General features: G+C 40.2%; 2 protein-coding genes across 6 annotated transcripts in view; one reads left to right on the forward strand and one right to left on the reverse strand.

Moving 5' to 3' along the window:
- The window catches only part of LOC126869684 (lachesin-like), a 283,334-nt gene that overhangs the window by 86,213 nt on the left and 176,191 nt on the right, over positions 1–20,930 (reverse strand). For all 4 annotated transcript variants that reach the window (XM_050626532.1, XM_050626529.1, XM_050626530.1 and 1 more), the window contains one exon: positions 2,600–2,706. In XM_050626532.1, the coding sequence (XP_050482489.1) occupies positions 2,600–2,706 (107 nt within the window). The remainder of the gene's footprint in view (positions 1–2,599; positions 2,707–20,930) is intronic.
- LOC126869685 (alpha-(1,3)-fucosyltransferase C-like) lies at positions 6,006–14,773 on the forward strand. 2 transcript variants are annotated; one of them, XM_050626535.1, is made up of 4 exons: positions 6,006–6,926; positions 7,947–8,555; positions 10,124–10,421; positions 11,346–14,773. In XM_050626535.1, exons 2-4 carry the CDS (start codon positions 7,985–7,987, stop codon positions 11,692–11,694), a joined length of 1,218 nt encoding a protein of 405 aa, XP_050482492.1. In that variant the 5' UTR covers positions 6,006–6,926; positions 7,947–7,984; the 3' UTR covers positions 11,695–14,773. The 2 variants fall into 2 exon arrangements, with proteins under 2 accessions (XP_050482492.1, XP_050482491.1); XM_050626534.1 differs by having other exon boundaries at positions 6,006–6,544.

A 20,930-nucleotide genomic window follows, 5' to 3' on the forward strand; every position in this document is an offset into this window, starting at 1 on the left:
GTGTAATGTCGATCTTGCCGTAGGCTGGCCTCGTAGTTACCAACATCGAGCTCCTTCACGGGACAACTGATGCGTTTCCAATAGCGGTGGCGAGGCGCAGTGGCGGAGGCGGTTGCATAACAACGGTCCTCCGATGCTGGTCGGTGGGAGGCATCGAGCTGGTCTGAGATACCGTCGAAGAATCCGCCCCTGGATCGTGGAGATTGCGGTCCACGGCAGAAAAGAACCGATGGAAATTACCGACACGCCGGCCAACGGGAGAGGAAGCATTCGTCGGAATCGCGGTAATGCTAATAACTCCGGGATCTTCCGATGCAGTGCAAGTACATAATTGAACGTCAGAGAGGATAGGGAAAAGACAGCGAATAAACCGAAGGGACGAACGAGAGAAGCGCGCGAGCCGCGTTACGTTTCCGTTTGTTCGCCGTCTCCTTTCAACCAGGCCACGTCTTTTGTATTTTCTCCTCGTTTAATGGTTTACGACCGCGAAACTGGTAAATGCTCGAGTAATATGGAACACGCGTTACGCGCTCCACCAATATTATCCTAATGAGCGATCGTGTGTACCAATGCAAACGTTTCTCGTAGTACTTTTTCTTTGCTTTCTTTCTCTCTTCTATCTCTCGTCCTTTCTTTTTTCTCCGATCTTCTTTATTACTATACCACCCGATCTTTACCCTTTTATTTTACTTTGCCCGCTGTTCTATAACCTTAATCGATGGCTACGCGTGCCGGCCAACGGATGAATTATCGCGGCGATCTTGCTCCGACGTGGTTTTACACGCGCGATAATAGCAGAGATGTTTAAACGATCGTTTCCGAGAAAATGAACGGCCATTCTCGTTCTCATTTCCCTTTCTGTTTATTCTTAATTTTCTTTTTCTGCTGTTCCGTAACTTGAAAGGAACGGCGATTGCTAGGTAACGTAATGCTATTTCTACTTTCGTTCTTACTGATATTGGTTCTTTAACGACGACTCCTCTTTAGATTATATTTTTCATTCGGTATCTGTTTCATGTCGAGTCTCTCGAACTTGTTGGATTCTTCAAAGGAAAGGAAACTAATTACAAGCTAAATGAATTGTCTCTTAGCCTCTTTTTCTGTCGTTAAAGATCACTATACGGTTGATAACCAGGCAGTCGGAATGAGTCGAGTATAATGGCGAGAAGTATGCTGAAAAGCATTATTTCTAAGAACGCTTGGAAAGATGGATCACAAATAAACTCAAACCAACTGTGCACCAAATCGTCCACAAGTTTGTCTTGTACGAGCATGATAATTTGATTAATCCGAATGAAACTGATATGGATTAAACGTGTAGGTGTATTTCGTAATAGTCTGACGTATTAAAATCAGTATAAGTACAAATACAAAGATAATGTATGCCAGTTGTAATCGTCGCCTGCTCAATGTTACTATGCCGATCGAAGAGAAGATAATAATACTCTGTCATAGGGAGCACGTTCATACATTTATATCAATGAACGTTACCACAAAAAGTTAATCTTCCTATTTGCGTAACTCTGGCTGAAGAGTACAAGAAACGGCAATAACAATCTGTTCAGAGTTCATTTGCCTCTAGACATTGTAAACCAAAACAACGTTACTATTCAATGGCACAATAATAATGCCGCTACAAAACTATCCGTCCAGACGACGCAAAATAGTTTTGGTCAGCTACTGCGAATATGTTCGATTATGTTAATCGAATTGCACAGGACAAGCGAGAAGACGGAAGTTGTTCGTCGAAAGGAGCATCATTCGCATCCTTTGAAAACCAGCTATTCTGCACGGTGACACGTGTTTATTCGGTTTTTGAAAACGCTATTCACGTTGTAGTGGGCGACACCTAGAGCTCTAGTTCGGTCGAACGGGCTCCTTCGTGCGCGTCGTTCCATTTAAAATCGTCGCAACAAAAGTATTTCGAGCGTGCACACCGCGACAAAACGTTTCGCCAGCAGCAGCGAATATTTTGCCTTGGAGGGACGGCCCAGGGAATCGATATATCGGGAGCAGATAGCGTAAATATTTCAGAACGCGGCGATGTTACAACGTCTGCGGCGGCGTTTATTATTTACACGCGATATTGCGTAATAATGGAGCCATTGACGTGCGCTTACGTAAGCGCCAGGTCCTGCTTCAACCGCACACTTCTCGCGAGATAGCTTTCACAGAAAATTCGATAGTGCAAACCGAGATCGTGACTGTGTGTGTGTGTGTGTGAATCATCCCGTTGCGTCATTTTTAACTTTTCGTCGTACCTCGCTCTCTCGTGCGATCAATTAGAAAAATTTCAATCTCGTTGAATCTGGTTCTTCGCAAAATATGTTCATAATTCAAAGACGTACATTTACGTACTTAACGCGTTATCTCCGAACGTTCGATCACGTAACGAAAACGTAAGAAATTTTAGATAGAACTTGTTGAATCGAATCGAGTTCTCTTGCAATCGTAAAGAGAGCTTCGGCACAAGAAGCTTTTCGACGGCACAGAGAGAGAAAAATAGAGAGAGAGAGAGAGAGAGAGTTACGTGTACATATATTAGCGAAACTCGGAAACTGCATAGAACGATATGGCATTGATTCTTCGATTTAATTACCTTATAATTACCGAGGTTTTCAACGACACAGGGTAAGCTGACGTCTCTCCCCAATGGCACCGTGACGTTCGGTATTGGCTCGGCAAACATTGGTCGATCGGAGAGAGCTGCACAGATAGAAAATTCCATTAATCGCTAGTTTCTTCCTCGTGTTAATTATTTGATGTTTCGAGGAGACGATTTCACAGATCGACCCTCGACATGGGTAAATTTATCGTCCGATACAATCATCGAGAATATTCATCTTGCTTTTTATAATAACACGACGAAACGATATTTATTAGCTATTACGTTATTCGCTTTTAATATTCATCGACGTGGTTCGTTTTACATCGTAAATTATCGATACCTTGTCGAAATGAAAGGTTAGAGGATGTTTTTCGAAACAGTTACATACGATGTCGGTGGAGATAGAAACGCATGGTAGGTGAGAAACAAGTTTCCAAAGAAGATGAAAAGGAAGAGGAAGAGGAAGAGGAAGAGGAAGCGGGTCACCGCGAGTCATACCAGTCAAGAAATCCGTTGGGAAAGTTTCAGAATTGGTCAAGGGTGAAGCAAGAGGGCAGTTGGTTGATCGTTCGAGTGGAAGAGGAAACCGTCGATTCTATCTCGAAGCGTATACAGAAGAAAGCGAGTCTCCAACTGGAAATTGTATAATATCACGTCGTGATAAATTATTTCGCTTACCGATATCTTATGTATCGTAAAATCCGTCAAATATTTTCCAACTGAACGTTTTACTCTGCTGATGTAATCGTTACGCTATGTGACTGTCATGACATTCGCGACTATCATCAGCAACCTACGAATGTTCTTATAAAGTCATATCTTATATGACGTATTATATATGAGGTATTAGATTAGGCTGGATAAAACGATTGGTTGTCCAATATTTTTATAAATGATGTATATAATTAAGCCTAGTATTATAAATAAAAATGGAATCTAGATATAAATCACTGTTAACGAGCTACATGTACCATCCTCGGCTTAAGTTATTAAGATATCGTAAGAAATTATTTATGAAGTTTATGAACTAGTTTATGCTAGAAAATCATGTTTATGCGATACTTTGTTAATCAGTTACGTGACAACGGGTTTGCCCATACATATGGATTATACCAGCACGATAAATCCGCGCAGAAAGACTTTTCGAGAGACTTTACAAAGTAGCAGCATCCTCTTAAACTCCGATTATGATTGATTTCGCAGCGTTTCGAGCGGCGTCAAAGAATAACGTCGCAGATACCATGATGATGGATCGGTCTGTGATTAATGAGAAGAATTAATCATAGCGTCGCTGTTCGATGTTGCGAGATTACCAACGCTGCCTTGCTTCTTGCGCATCTTCTAAACGATCGTTAGTTCTTCAAGGTTTTCAAATCTGTACCAACCGGTACAGCAGTCTCTTAGAGAATTTCCTATTATTTGATTAGAAGAACGAGCTTCTGATTCTAGTTATCGTTTCATATACCGTTTCGGAATCGCTTATAAAGAAAAAAGAAAAAAGAATTTATATCTTGATAGCTTGATACGACTCTGCCCTAAAAATTACATAAATTGTGTAACGCGTGTGTGTTACGAACGTTCTGTGCCTATAGTAACTCCCGAAAAAGATCGATTTACAGAATGCTCACTTATCGATATTCTTATCTTATCAATTTTATTCCTAACCGTCCTTATGCCACTCTTTCTAACTTGTTTGCATCATTTCGTTTTAGCACCGCTAAGTTGTAGCTTTAAAATTGTCGTGCTGCTCATGGTCAACTGATCCTTTTTCAACTCAACGTTCATATTCTCAATCGCCATTATTGTCATGGAACTGTGTATCATTCCGCGAAGCGTAATTTCGTAACCTAATCGTGTACAGTGCCTTTGTATCCGCGTCGTGGTAGTACCAATGTCGTATTCCGAACTTTTATTTTGAACAGAGCCACCTGATATCCTATTCAGGAATAGAGCTAGACACTATCCTTCGGTAATCATTGAGTTCCTCAATTAATCCTGCAGTGGTGAGACAATTTCACACAAAACATATACGAGGACAAATTTTCGAAGCATTGTACAAAAGTTTGTGCGTGAGTAATCTCGTCTCTTAATCTCATCTTTGTAACACTAGAGTGATAAAATCCGGTAAAAGAGAGAAACGCTGGTGGAGCGTGAACCTGTCGGCAATTTATTTCGTTTCGTTCTATTTAGTACGTTCTATCCGTCTTTCGCGAAATTTGATGTGGATATTTGATAAACGGAAAGGAATCGCGGCCAGATGATCGTTAAGGAGAGTTGTCGCGGTAGAAGTTCCTTTCGTAAATCACGACATCGGACGCACGTGATTCTCCGTCTTCCTTGATACTGTCCCGACGGAAGTTGCGGTGTCGTTCAAGCACGATTGTGAGGGACTAAGTTTTACGATTGAGTTGATATAAGGAGCGAAGTTATACGCCGCTAAGTCGCTCCATTTCCTCGAGGTAAGCCTCTTAATCGAGCGATCCGCGTCACTCGCGAGCAAGCTGTACTATATAAGTTTCAATTTCGTCGGCGATATGTCGATAAAGTCTGTTCGTTCCGATAGCGAGCTCGATTTCAATCGTTTCAAATTGTTGCCTCTTGTCTTGTTTTATATACGTTTCGTTCGCCCTCAATCTGATTTTCATTTACATTTTTCACTATAAATTAATCCTTTCAAGTTCGTCTTCTTATTCCTCTTTCCTAAGGTATCATAAATTTCAAGGGAACAAGGGAAACAATGTTTTAGGAAACGGAGTAGGTGGTTGGAACACGATCCACCAGTACTTTGTTATGACCTCCGTGATCCGTCGAGCGTTTCGCTTTCCCACAAGTAAACCTGTTACAGTTACAGTTCCATATGGATATGATACACAACGGTACTACATTATTTCATTATTTCATTATTTACTCCTGTCCAGCCTGGAACAAGCCATGTTGGGCTATACAGTAGGACCTCTAATAACGCGAGACATACGTTCTGTGTTATACGAATTTCGCGTTATACAAATCCAAGAGCGAAAAAAAACTATAACTAAATAAATATATAGCCTTTTTTTTAATACGATAAAATAACATGCGTTCCGTAATAGTAACTGTATCATAATACATACTGTAAACAACTCTAACTTACGAGTGTTTATTGTAAAACTGTGCCTCGTATCAATTCAAACACGTACATGTTTTCATATCAGAAACGAGTCATATTTATAATTATATTGTCAATATCTATACCTCTCTATACGTAGAACAATCCGATAACGGATACCACCGATAACGCAACGGTTCCATGATACGACCAACGACTATTAATCGGTTTAAAAAATAATAGAATGTCTCTATTCATCCATAGTTCCCCCACCGAGCACAGTCGATGCCTTCTTCGGGACTAGCATAGACATAACAGCGTGCACATCGCATTTGACCACCACCAACTCTAGACCAGTCGGCTTACAACTGCTGACACAGTCGGTAGTTGCGCGATTCGTGGTATTTCTATAGTGGTTGCTGTTGCTCTTGCATTTTACAACTATCTTGTATTCTCGATATTTTGCACGTTTGATTGCGCGAAGTCTCCATTTGATTTCATTCGATCGTTCGGTTTTTTTTTTTGATTGTTTAGTTTGTCTTAAAACGAAGTTTATCGGTGCAAGCTAAAAAAAAAACCGGATACAAGGATAAAATAAGAAGAAACCATCGATGATAGTCGAAGTTAGCGAATCACGATTGAAACATAGTAGGAGGAACGAAACATCGGATGTTCCTCGAGATGAGAACGCGAGGAACACACCGAAGGACGAGAGGACAACCGAGGCGAATACGCGAAATTTATGAGACTTTCAGAGAGTAAACTGCGAACTGCGGCGATTTCCGACAAATTCCTTCATCGAACACCTGTGTCCCACATTCGGATTCCATGTTGGACGCGTCGTGGCAATGGTGAACCATCGATCACACGCTTTATCATTCTTTTCATCGTCGATCCTTCGCCGGAAACGGACTCCCTCCCTTTTTGAATTCGACGCGTTCCGATACAATCGCGTCTCGATGCACGAAATTTCTAAGAATCGCGAACGATTAAAAAAGATCGCGAGTGCAGTGTCTATGGTGAACTTTAAAATCTTACATAATGATTTTACGTAGTCATAGCTTTGGGCATAACACACGAACCAACAGATTTTTAGCCAAACTTCGTTGCAATCCGGCGGAAAGATTTCGATTTCCATAGACTTGCCTCGATCACGCAATTGTTCAATTTTCGATTGATTTCGCTTGCGAGAAAACTCGTTTTCATTGGGAACCTTAAAATTTGTATAATCACGTAAGTTCGTAATTTTCACGACGTTCGAAGTAACGGAAATTTAGCCAAATTTCTTTTAGTAAACGAAAAAACAGAATGAGAACAGAGATACGTTTGATTTGACGCGTGTCCATTACAGAATTTTCGATCGACAAGAGAGAGGCAACGATTTTGGAAGGCATTTTCAATTAAACGAAATCTGATAATATCGCGGACTGTTTCTTTTGCTCTCTGTAGCGTTGTTATCTGTATCAGCCTGTTGCGTGTGTCAACGAAGAGCTCGATAGAAGAAAAGATAGAAGGAGAAACGATAAGAACGATGCTTTGTTAATTTTCTTTATCGTTTATGTATTAGGCGTCGGATAATTTTTACGTATTCAATTAGCTTCATTGTCGTAATCTACGCGCATAGTACTTCAAGTAATAAAGGAACATTGTATTTAACGTTTACGTTCCTTTAAATTGTTTGAAAGTATTGTAAGTCCAAAGAAAACGTTCATTTTCATACTAGATTACGTGACTCGCAGAAAAATCTACTTATAGCTTTAGCGCATAATCGATCTACTACCTTTGAATAATATATTATAAGTGATTTTTTTAGGTCGTGAATTATTCAAAAAGTTACGATAGCTGTAGCGTAACGAATTGCATATCAGATGTTCTTAATGGATTACTATCACAAACAATACATTTGCTCATCATTACGCTACCTCTACATGACTCATCAACTGTTCGTTAGAATACTTTGCACAGTGAATTAAGACTCGAGAGATCGAAATCTGTTGCTCTGAGCCTCCTCCTTGTCCGTTGTGTTTCATTTAAACTCTCTTCAAGATCAATTCAGCTGGTTATCTCGAACGTAACAAACGCATTTTTGACTGCGCGACAAAAAAAAAAAAAAAAAAAAAAAAAGAAAAAGAGAAAAGGAACTAGCTTAACGATACGTTAAACAATTACAATACCTCGATAGGAATCGGCAAGACACAGAAAAACAGATGAGAACGATCTCGTCAATGAAAATCACGCAACAATCTTTTTCAGCAACGAGACAAAATTCGAAACAAGACGAATAACCATAGATGACCGATATGAAATTATGGGTGATTGGAAAAAACAGCTTGATCGTCCTCACGATCTTCACAATCGCTCTGTACGTTCTGTCTTTCTGCTTCAACGGGAGCGACGACGATCTCTTACGCTTCGGGGGAGTCTTTGACCAGGATCTACGATTCGCCAATACGACGAAGAAAATCCTATATTGGACAAAGATGTTCAGCAACGAGACATTTTACATGGGCACAGGCTACATCGCCCGCGATTGCCCCGTGAACGATTGTTACGCGACTAACAACAGACATATGGTGAATCCGACAGACTTCGACGCTGTTTTGTTTCATGGGAACGATCTTAATCTGGAAGACTTGCCAAAGAACCGGAGTCCACGGCAGTGGTACGTTTTCGTGAATTTGGAAAGCCCGGCCAACAGGCCGGTGACTAACTACTTTTACGAGGATTTCTTTAACATCACGATGACATACAGATTGGACAGCGATATCGTGTGGACTTATGCAGTCGTTAAGGACGCTCGTACCAACGTAAATGTAGCGCCTAGCAGAAATGTGAATTGGAGCGCCTTTTACGCTGGGTCAGGTAATGAAATCAGGAAAAAAAGAAAATCTTGAATCTTCTAAAGATAGCCTCGTTTAAGCAATCCTTGGATATCGATTATCTGGTTGAGAAATTTTTCCGTTTTGTTCATCTTTCGCTATAATTACGACGATCAAACTTGATACCTGAATGTCGAACTGGTCTACTTCTACCTAATTCTTTTATATCCGATAATTCAGTAGTTTGAAGAAGTATTTGCTCGGATCGTGTCATACGAAAACACGTGTTTTTATTGTCGATAATAAACGAAGAAAAATTTATTTACAATCTAAAGGGCGTACTATTTTGAAAGGCTAAGATACTCTAACATAAATCATTTCTTGTTTAGTCGAAGAAACGACACTGTAATAAATCATATACATTCCTGTTTGGATCTGTTAGTACGTGAGATAATAAAAAACAAAGCAATAAATTTGTACATCAAATTTGGTTGTCCCGACTATAGAGAACGGCGCGCGAAAATCGTTTCACCCTCGGTAGTTGCTTCGTGGAGAACGCATCATCTTGTCCCGCGTGCTTCATAATCGTCGCTGTGCGTAATTAATCTCGGTTCCCCCTCGTTGCTTTTGCCCGGTACGACAAAGAACACGGCCATTTGCTGGCGTAACACGAGACACGGGTAGCTGTTCTTTCCTAGCCGCGCAGCCGCTTGAAACGTGCTGCAAAAACGTTTTGCGGCTACGAGTTTCTTCGTATGCGACCAGGGAACAGCCGGGGAAAACGTGTCTTGCGTGGCGAAAGCAAAAAATAGGATACAATTATAAAAGCTCTAACGAGGTCGTTGTAACTGGTTATCGAATGGAGAACGGATTACGCGTTGATGCGTGTAATTAAGTTGAAATTAAATTACGATCGTTAGCTTATCAACGTTGATGTTATGCGCGCCATAATCAGATACCATCGTTAGCGTGTAATTTTCCTCGGGGAATCCGTGTGTGCGCTGTGGCCAAAGGAAAGAGGAGGTTTAGTAAGTCGCTAGAAGCCGGAAAATAGCCGCAGATTGTAACAATTCTTTTGCGTAATAGCGTTGCGCAACGTACAAAGCCTGCACGGAATCTTACTAATTACAGTGTCGCCGATGACTTTATTAACTGTTACAAATTAGCTGTCCTTCGCGTTTGTTTATCTTTACGATTGGTTGCTCTTTTCAGCTATGTCATGTTCGTTTTCCTTCGATCGTTCCCCGTAATTTTCGATAATTGCACGTCACAAGAAAGAAAGATCATAAACGAATACGTATTTGTGGTTTCTTTGATTTTCTTCTTTTTCTTTCTTTCTTGTTTCTCTTGATCTTGTCCAACCGAGGCATTGCACGAGGCTGTATTTGTTTAATGTTTACTGTGATTCATGTTTATTCGAGAGATTCGCGATAAAAACATACAGCGCATTCTCAATCGGGTAAATCTAATCGTCACGATAAGACGTAGATGTCGATCATGAACGCAGAATAAATTTATTTCACACGAACGAGCTTGGGCGGTCTTTAGAGCGAATAGAATGCCGGTTAAAGTCATCGATGGTGTCATCAAAGCAACGATCCGTTTGCACAGGTAATCGAACGATCGCCTACGATGTGGACGCGTCGTTGTCGAAGACGATTCGAGGCAAGACGAAGCCGATAATCTGGTTCGTGAGCAACTGCATGGCAAAAAGCGGCCGGGAAGAGTACGTGAACGAACTGTCCAAGCACATACCGGTCGACGTTTATGGAAAATGCGGCAACATGTTTTGTCCCCGTAACGAGGATTGCTTCGCACGAGTCGTGGAACCTGGCTATTTTTTTTACCTGTCATTCGAGAATTCGTTGTGCGACGATTACGTAACCGAGAAGCTGTACAATAGCCTCAGGTAAAACAATGGCCGCGGGACGATCTCGACTATAAAATTGTCAGTCGCAGCTCGTACCTGCCGTGTGCCCGCTGACCGATTTCAAATCGGCTGACGGACTCGTGTTTCGAACGACGAATCCGTATAAAATTGTTTCGACACGTGACCATGCTCTGCGAGCGATCGCCATCCTCTCCCTTCCCGATAGGCTTGCCCGGTCTTCTACCTTTTTTCGTTTCCCCACGTTTTGTTCTCTACGATGCTTTCTATTTTTTTTTCTCTTTCGTTGTCTCTTTTTTGTATACCTGCACCTGTGGCGAGCGCTATACGAATAGATTAGAAGGGGAGCGCAGACTTGGGCGACTGAAACAATATTAATCGAACCGTTCAGAAACCACATTGAATCTAAATCGAAAAGTAGAGGCAGATGGTCAATTACTGATTTCTTCTTTACCTTAGTATTCGATATCGTTCGTTTCTTGAGAAGCGAATACTGGAACGTGAATAAACGAGGGGCATTTGGAAGCGTAGATATTCAGAGCGCATGTAACGTGTAGAAACATATATATATATATATATATATATATATATATATATAGAATATTTAATGAGAGGAGGGAATCTGTGTTTAAATTTAATTTCTTTAAATACGTTCGTAAAGATTGAGAAAAAATTGAGAAGCTTACAAAAAGTGGAATTGACCATTTTGGTTCTTGAGTGGTTCTGACATAAATAGCGCTTAAATTTCACGTGTACTTTCAACCTTGCTATCACACGTTGACATTTCATATTATCGCGCCTGTTTAATTGTATATATTTGATATTAATATCGCGTTTAATTACTCCTTACATGCTCGTTGTTCGAGACAACAATAGGCGGAGGTATAAAAGGTGTCACGGCTAAAGGAAACCTAACAAAGAGCATTGTTTCCGTTCTGTTTCCAGATACAACGTGGTTCCCATCGTTTATGGTGGCGCCAATTACAGCCGCTATGCTCCACCACGATCTTACATAGACGTGTTCGACTTTGACACGCCAAAGAGTTTGGCCGAATATCTAAAGGAGCTAATCAAAAATCCGCGAAAATACAGCGAGTACTTTGCTTGGAAAACGTATTACAAGATCGAGGATGGTGTTCAACAAGGTGTATGCAATCTTTGCGAGTTTCTTCATAAGCAGAAACAGCCACGAACGCAAAACTTTTTGTCTGATTGGTTCAGCCGATCGAAATGTCACCTCCAGGAATTTTTACGTGATCGCAGTTACCTTACAGGGTCTATTTTCAAAGACTGATTTAGCGCACATTTCTCACATATCACCGTGCAAATTTAACTTATCGTAAAATACGTTTAGTTTACGACTGTCGAATTTATTTAAGCATTAAGATTTTATCAGGGTTATACACATTATATACAGACTCGCAAAAGCGATTTTAACGCTTGCCATGGAAAACTTTAATGTCCACAGACATATATATTTTTATTGGTTTCCTTATCAACGTCCCACTTCTATACACATCTTAAATACGATATAGAAAAACCATATTACATGTCTCATATTAAACATTTTCAATTATTTCTCTAATGAGACACGACTATCGCGATTACATCGAAACTACACTTACGTTTATTGAAAATACACATTTACAATTAGTAAAAGATCAGTACACGGCGTGAATAGTCGTCTAAAACGTGTAGTTAGTGGTAAAGAGATGATTTCTGTAAATGTCGTGTCTTACTAGTATAACGAACAATATAACATTTCTGCGATATTTGAAAAGTGTATGCGATTACAATAAATATCTTGTAATTTTTATACACATTGCGGGATTTGTTGCAAACTTTACCAGCATATCATGATAGTCGAACCACGCAACACCGCTAACGAAATTTTCTAATGTTTCGCGTAATACGATATATTCGTGAAAGATGTGTGAACGCGTTCGAGTACTTTCGAAAACTTGTACAAATGGAACGAATTGTTAGATTTGTATTATAATTAGCGCAGTGTGAATGATATCGAAATATGTAAAATATCGATGAACGGTTTATGCCATCAGAGCGAAATTCGTAAAAAATTGGAATCTCGACTTTCGATTAATTAAAACGAAATCGATAAACGACAAGACACGGATCCGGTTCTGTGTTAGATACGCGTTAGTCGCGTAAATGAATCCGAACCAATCTATTTCAAACGCAGTTATCTATCTGCGTCATTCAGCATTATTCGTAATGTAGCATAATTAGAATGTTTCATTCGTAATTTAAAGAATTAACGCGAAGCTCGAATCTACCGTTATATTACTTGCCATAAATATTCGCCGATCGAATCGGTATACAAGTGCTCCGAAGATCGATGATTTTCATAATTTATTTCGTCGCACTGGTCTACCTTCGATTCCGAGTTCACTGAAGTGGCAATTAAACGATTGAACGTTTTGCCGTTTTTAAATGAAGAGTTTATTATTTTTCAAACATTCGTTAACCTGCGAAACCGACAGCGAGAAAAATTGTAATTAATTAATTTGAAATTTATAACCATCTATGAGCATTCTCAGGCTGGAAACGATGTATTTTCAAGTGATTCGTAAAAACGATGTACCGTTCGATTCGCGGTGTTCGTTTAGAATCACTTATCAGGCGACGAACTATTTTTAGCAAACCATTCATACAACACCTATAAGATAAAGCCTGATTTTAACGAACAATAAAACCGTTCGTATTACGTCATGAAAAATCGACAATGTCATTTTAAAATTCAATGCACCAGTTTCGCTTCATCGTTTTTACAACGAGCAATATTCGATCAATTTTCTCTTACGCAACATTTGTCCGACATTGTTTAACATTTAACGTTCGAAAAATTCTACGATCGTGTCGCGATTCGAGAGAATATCGATATTAATTACACCTGTCGTATTATTAATATTTATTAAAAATACTAGTAGTATTATTTGTATTATATTTATACAATATTCTGTCCTCTAATTTATTCAGATTCTTGAGTACGCGTGACACGTTCAAAGCAACTATCCGACTGAGTTTGTCATTTCTAGGTTATGAGTCGAGTAAGGCCCAGTATCCGCCCACGACGCGTAGTTTATGTATAAGTCGACGATAAGTTCACGACAGTGTTCGCACTACAAAGCGTACAATCTTCGTCTCGTCGTTAAAATGTCGAGCGATGAGGAAAACGCGTTCATCCTATATCGCTACATTCGTTCGTACTTGCAACGTACGCCTCGCTACTGACAATGTTAACGCCAGTCGTCACGACGAAAACGCGCTGCGACGAAAACGGCTCATTACTGTTTCGTGGACAGTTGCATATTACCGTGGGCATCTGTGCATTTGTAGCATTACTCTATCTATCGTTAACATCGACGCGTCTAATACGCGCCTGTAAAAAGCTTCGCGGACAGAGGACCTACCTGTACATTATTTTGTGTATGTTATTACCTGTTTGTACGGAAACAAAGGACTGGTCATCGAGAAATGAAATACTTTCGTAGATTCGTTCGTACGATCCACGACGACCGATGGACCTCGTAAAAGCATTCTCGCGTCCATTATCAAGAAAACGAGACAATGGCTCGTTCGAGCGAAGAGAAACGCGGATAAGACTTCTCCGTTTTGTCGTATCTTGTCTGTACGTTTTAATTGAAGCTCGCGCTATTTCCTGGAAAGTTTCAGTCGCCAAAGTCGCCAATGTCGCGTGTCTTCGCTACACTGCCTCGTAAACAACGTCTGTCTTCGAGATTCTCGGTACTGGTAACGGTATTCTTTCACAATTTCTTCGACGACGGTCTTGCAGAAATTTCAGACCGTTGGGTTGGTCGGTCTGAAAAGATTTGTAAGACGACGTTCGAATCGCCGAACGAAGAAGTTCGCGCGAATGGATGCGAAACACCTTGACGAAACGATTTGAATCGCGTCGAAATTGTCGTTAGCTCGATTCATGGATTCTTTGTAAACAAGTACGGTCCGTTGATTAATTATGAGTTGGCTGAAGATTCGTTTTGAATATACTGTTGAAAGTACCGTTGAAGTTGCAACGTTTTTCACGGTATCCTTTGGAAAAATCGTTCGTAAAGCCGCAGTTTGAAAAGCAGAAACATTTGATCCTCTCTACGTTCCTCTATTCTATTAATTTCGTTAATTTCGGCCTGATAATTTATTTCGTAATAACATTAATTACGATGTTTGAAATTCTACGCGAACACGAAACAGCTTGCTAGAATTTTATATCATAACGCCTGTCGGCTATTCAAGTGTAAATTTCTGTCAGCGATGTATAAATTTAATCGAGTATTCGTATAATTTACATATCATTGACCGACTATTGTAAGAAAATAAAGGGGTCTCCGATCTTATGTATGTCTTTCCTGTAACGCCAAAGGTGATTCTACTTTTGTAAGCAAAATAGTAGAATAAAGAATATATTATCGACGAACAACGTGTTAGACGATGAATATCGTGAACGATATTTTTCACGATCGTGATAGAAAATACACGAGCTTGATAGACTTGGATGCCACGTTCTCTCACGGAATGGAACTCGATGCTTGGGACCAGTGAACGTGAAGAAGCGCATGCCTGTGGTACGTTTTTGTGGAACTGGAAAACTCGTACAATAGACCATTGGTTAACCACTTTTACGAAAGCTATTTCAACGTCACTGTGACGTACAACTTTTTATTGTGACATCGCGTGGTTTTGTAGTGCCGTTAGGGACAAAAATGGCCAACGAAATTGTCGTCTCCTCTTTTCGTTTCACCGGTTCAACTTCTTTTATCAATCATCCGAGTAATGATTTAATGTTTCGTGTATTTTCTTCCTGTTACCTTATATCATTTCAATGGACAGATATGTCATTAGCGTAGATCTCATGTTAAACGATTACAGAGATTCAGGATTGTGAAATACACGTTAGTCAGCGTTGGCGAGCTCATCGATTATTCGAAAATATTCCGTTCTTTCGAAATGTAAAGATTCTTTCTGCGTTCTATAGTATGTCTGTTAAATATATATCGTTTATGCCATTGAAATAGACGTTTATAATACAAAACTTTCCAATTTTTCAAATTTATCACAATCACCTTAGAGTAATCTGAAGATTTAAACATCTCGGTTTTGAAATTCTTAATATTCCGAAACTGTGAGTTTGAGCATTTTTAGACTTGCAGGTGCCATCAGCCAGCATTGGTCGTGTTTGTAACCCATTTGTGAGTTATTAGGAGAAAGCGAATTCGTATTTCCAGATAGCACGGACGACGTGTTACTTGAACGTGAACAAGACTAGCAACGAGAAGAATGCGAGGAGCAGCGTCGGTCGGAGTACAATGCTAAACTGCCTAGACGGATAGACGTCTTTGCGGTAAGTGCGGTAATTATAACTGTTCTTGCGGCAACCAGTGTTTCTCTAAGATCGCGAAGAATGTCTACTTTTTCTGTTTCTCGTTCTAGGACGCTCTAACCGATAACTTTGCTGCTGGGCAAATTTTCCAACGATTATAACGCGAAACGATTGTTTTGTTGTAACTAAAATACTCGACGTTCTTGTTCGTTTATCGAATAGATATAGTTCGGCATACTATTTGCGGATACAGCATGTTGTCACGACTTACAACATCTTCGCTCTGCCATTGTCTTTGATAAGTTTCTAGAACGTTAACGTATCCAAGCATTTGCATAAATATTTTACATAATTGGTAAAAAAATACTTCGACTGAAAGAAATATCGCGATGAACAACTATGTCTAAACGGAGTATGCTATCTGTGTACATCTCATTAAGAAGTACAAAGGGTTCGTAAGTATTGTATAATACTGTATTGTACAATACCTGTTTCGTAACGCAGGTGGTACGATGTAGGAAAAGGTGTCGCTTGCAAAATTGTATGACACTCGGAAATACCCACATCATCGTACGTTAAACAATCGAAACTGACAATCGTTACTAGCAGTTAATTATACGCTGTGAATCTCGTTTATTAAAAGTGAATGACTCTTTTCAGTGTCAAATTTGTTTGACAATGTTGGTATTGTCCTCAAGGTTAACCGACACGCGATAACAACTTCCGTTCGATGGCGATTGAAAACCGCGAAGCAGCTGTTATGTCGGATTCGCTAACAGCCAAGAGTGCCGCGTGCATTCTATTCAAAGGAATCACTCGATGGGAGTGTTTCCAACGTCGGCACAATGCGATGCAATAACATCGCTGGATAATCGAAAAATTACATGGGGCGTAAACGTACGTCCTCCACGCGAAACGAACTGACGTAACTGCCTTCCATTTTTCCGTTTTTTTTTTTTTTTTTACCAGTCGATTAGCCGTCGTTGTGTTCGTTAATTAAAAACAAAAAAAAAAAAAAAAAAGGGAGGAGAATCGTTACGAAATCGTATCCATAAATTGAAACGATGGTTGCGTGAGACAGATTCGAATTCTGTTGGAAATTACGATTGACCCATGAAACTTATTCGGTTTCGCGTGTGTCTGAAAGCAACGCGCAATCAGCGCGGATGAGTAGCTGGATATCTTCTATTTTGTCGTCGTGACTCGTGGCTGATCGTGTGATTCATTCATTATATGAATTCTTCAAGGTAACGAACTACGTTTCACACCTTTTGCAAACCGTAAATCGGATGGCTATATCAGTGGAGACGAGTCACGAATCGGATCTGTGTATTCAGCTGTATTGGAATCCATTATACTCGTTATAGCACTGGCATACTAATTAATTAGGTGTATATAGTCTGGAAGTAACATTAGATACTTTGGAAGTAAAATATATAAAATCTGATAAAGAAAGATGTGTTTTCTTGGGAAATAAGGATATAGAAAAATGCTTTCTGTAGCCACTGCATGTGTTGAATCGTTAACTTTTTAATTCGTAACTTTTTAATGTCTGGAGGACAAGGAAAGGCAGTGTTTACGTTGTCTTTACTTTTCGTACGATAAATTAACAAAGTTAAAGTTAAAGTACCTGCTGAAGTTTGCCGCTATAAATAGGTTAATGCTCTTTTGCAGAAAACGTCTAGTTAGATCGACTAATGTTATAAATAATATATCGTGCCATTCGAAAATCTCGGTTAGCTCGATCTCTCAAAAAGTGTAAGGTATTGAAACGAAATAAAATGTTCTCGCCTGACGAGGTTTCTTAAATAAAATAAATAAATAAAATTTAAATGTTAAATAAAATTTCACTTCAAACATTCCTTTATAGAGTCAATGGATAACGAGTTATTTAAAGTGATAATTTTTACTGGCTCATCCTGTATATCGGCATATAAAATTTCTCCATATAGAATTTATGGAAGAAGCAGAAAACGGGGAAAAAAGTCACGGTCGTTTGACATCGTGACAGTATAATCTTCAACGTTTCGAATCGACAAATTGACATAGAAACAAAATAAAAAGATAACAAGTTTCGGGACGTTCTAAACTGTTAAATTTGTTTGACAAGCCGCTGGTGGACGGCAACCTTTTGAGACCAGAAAATCCAGTATATAAATTTTCCCTCTGTTGTTTTTTAGAGTTTCGCGTGTCATGGATTGGCCAGCTTTGACGCGGAATATTAACAGCGAGAGCGTTTGTAACAAAAACCGGCCGAAGTATCGCGAAACTAAGTCACTTCGTTTTCCATCGCGATAAATTCGCCAGCTCTGTTTAAATCTTTTTCCCTTAATAGATTTTCGCGCTGACGCATTTACAATCAGGTTTCTTTAAGCTTTCAACGAATAAACACACTTTTTCCCCATTGAATCGTACTGTCGGAAATTTCGAAATTTTCGTCGTTTAAACTTTACTGTAGATCATCGTTCTTACGGGATCCGATACGTTCGAAGAATCCCTTTTCTCGCGATCGTTATTTGTTGCACGATTCCTCGGACTAACTTTTTCCATGCAGAGACGCGACGGAATTGCCCCTCGATTATTGTCATCGTAACAAAAGCGTAGTTGCTCCGGGGCGAAACACAAAAAACGCTGGCGAAAGAAATAACGAGGTCCGCGTGCGCTCTCTTCCTCCGAGTTTCTTTCCGCCCCGAACGAAGGAAGCATCCCCCGTACCACGGTCTGAACACGTTCGATTAAGTTTCGCTTGCAGGTAGTTGCGTCAACAAACTCGAACGGTTAGACCCTGTTAATACCAGAGCCAACGGATTGTTCACGGATGAAACATCGCGCAATTTGACCAAGTACATTCGGAAATGTAGCGTGCAAAGTAAGAAGCACGTAGACGCGAGCCACGAAGACGAAGCTGTCACGATTATTCTTTGTCTGGTATTCCTGACAGCCTGTGGATGATACCAGGGACATGGAGCAGGAGACAGAGCGAACAAATTTTCACGAGCCAAGTTCTCACGAAGTAAGACGAACTTACGTTTCGAGGCTCTGGAAACTTAAGGTTGAAACTTAAGGTTCCAAAATACGTTGATTAATATGCACGCTTAAATCTTCAAATTGGATTAATCCGTCGGAATTATTTTTCTCATTGGTACAGCCCTCTTTCTTGCTGAATCTAACTTTGCGAGATGCCCGGTCCCCCGCGTCGAACTAACTTCGATTCTTATCCCGTCACCGCGGAAACTTCCGGTCCGACCGGGGAGAGCATCGTCATCGAACTTGCCCTTTCCGAATAAAGAACAGGAAGAGTCCCTGCGGAGTAATCTGTCAGACGCAGAACGCGCGTTAAGAACCGCAAACAGCCCCGTCGTGGAATATCGATCGAAAATCGATCGAACTTCTCGCGTCTCGCCATCTTCATCGCTGACAAACTGCGTGGATCTCGTTCGATGCGCGATCGAGTCACGATAAACCGGACGAGAATGCCGATAGATGGTGAAAACAGATAGTCACGGATGAATTCGAGCGTCCCGAGGGCGGACATTAGTCGGTTTGACACTGTAAAAGTACTCGGGAATCGACTCGATGGTTCTCGCGCCGCCATTTCGTTCGTTTCCAACGAACCGGAAGTTGCTCGATAAAGTTCTCGTCGTAAAGTCGAGCGTGGCGACCCCCGGCGAAATTTTCGGCAGATGAAACGGTAACTGCGAGTATAAGATCGGATTGCTCCCAACTTTCTTCGATTTCGCTGGTTAAGGAGGTTCTACGGTGCAAGTCAGTTTTATTCGCTCGCCGCTTTGCAAAGAGTCGCTGTTTCACTTGGGATAGCTGACAGGGTTTGATAGCGAGGGAATATCGAAGTGAACAGGTTTTTGGGTTAAATGGCCGATCGATGAATGCAAAAGTTCAGCAGGTTTGCAATTGGATCGTTCGAAATTCAGTTAAAATTCGACGAAACCTTCAAAATTGTATCGTTTGAAATCTAACGATCGTCTGGATCGGCGTAATCCAGCTAGTATTACTAATATCTCCAAGTTTTACACCTGATAAATTACAAGTGTCGTAAATTGTTTAATGGTAACAATAAAAGAAAGTTCTAAAAGAATAAATTTTACGAGTCAGTGGACTGCGGCTATTTAATTCAAAATTGTAAAATTACGAAAGCCGTTGATACAACAGCAGTCTATCACCTACAACTTGCAGTTTGTCAATTTGCTGGTATTACTTCGTTGATTAATTATCCCGTACGAAGAGCTTTTTTACGATGTATGAGCAGAATCGTTGAGTCGTGAAGAGAAGCGAAGGTAGAAGGAGAAGGATGGTAGTAATCGCGTTGTTTCTACCACGACGGGTTTGGCTAAATATTTAAACAGCGGAAGAGCGTCGACACGATCAAATAAGTAATCGCGCAGGCATCGAACTGTACAAATCGCACACAGCCATTGTGTTTGATCATTATAAAATAAACGGATCGGTGTTTCAAAGTTGCTCGTTGATGGATCGTTCGCAAACTCCCTTGTTATTCAGCGAAACTACAAACTATCACTTAGTCGACTTCCTGTACGTATTGTACACACGTGCGCTACCGACCAAGCTTCGACGTTGCGTTATAATATCGTAAATTAACAAACGCGACATTAATTATTGCGATTTAGAGTGCACGGAACCGTCGATCCGGTATCGGAAATCCGGCAAATATTATTTGACACGCGTCCCATCGCACTTTGGCGTCGCTTATTACGATAAAGGGAGTGAAAAATCGTGGGAAATGGGCTGTAGAATGAAAGAGTGGGAAGGAACGTTGAAAATCTGACAGCAGAAAAATTCGAGAGTCTTTATACTTCGCGTCGTTCGATTTTCAATGTTGTACGTGGCTATATGCCTACGTGTATATCCACTGTGCTGTTAAAAAAAAAAAAAAAAAGAAAAAAAGGAAGAAAGAAAAAAGAAACGAAAATATAGAGAGCACTTCGCTGATGGAAAAAACTATTTCTATTTTTATTCTATTTCGATACGTTGATTTACGAATAGCGTTGTAATATTGTTCGAGGTAAACAAAATTGTTCCATGTGTTGGCGTCACGCGACAGGAAAAAGATTGGAACGATAATGTATCCGATTTCGTGGTACGGTATTCGAGCTGGATAACGCGTTCGATTATTATCGAATCACCATTATGAAATT

The sequence above is a fragment of the Bombus huntii genome, chromosome 9, assembly GCF_024542735.1.
Source record: "Bombus huntii isolate Logan2020A chromosome 9, iyBomHunt1.1, whole genome shotgun sequence".
Classification (NCBI taxonomy): domain Eukaryota; kingdom Metazoa; phylum Arthropoda; class Insecta; order Hymenoptera; family Apidae; genus Bombus; species Bombus huntii.

What these genes read in the sequence shown, in the direction of transcription:
- LOC126869685 (XM_050626535.1), top strand. Translation starts at nt 7,985, where the DNA reads ATGACCGATATGAAATTATGGGTGATTGGAAAAAACAGCTTGATCGTC. An exon ending in CGCCTTTTACGCTGGGTCAG is followed by an intron (nt 8,556 to 10,123) that starts GTAATGAAATCA and finishes CCGTTTGCACAG; the next exon opens with GTAATCGAACGATCGCCTAC. An exon ending in AAGCTGTACAATAGCCTCAG is followed by an intron (nt 10,422 to 11,345) that starts GTAAAACAATGG and finishes TTCTGTTTCCAG; the next exon opens with ATACAACGTGGTTCCCATCG.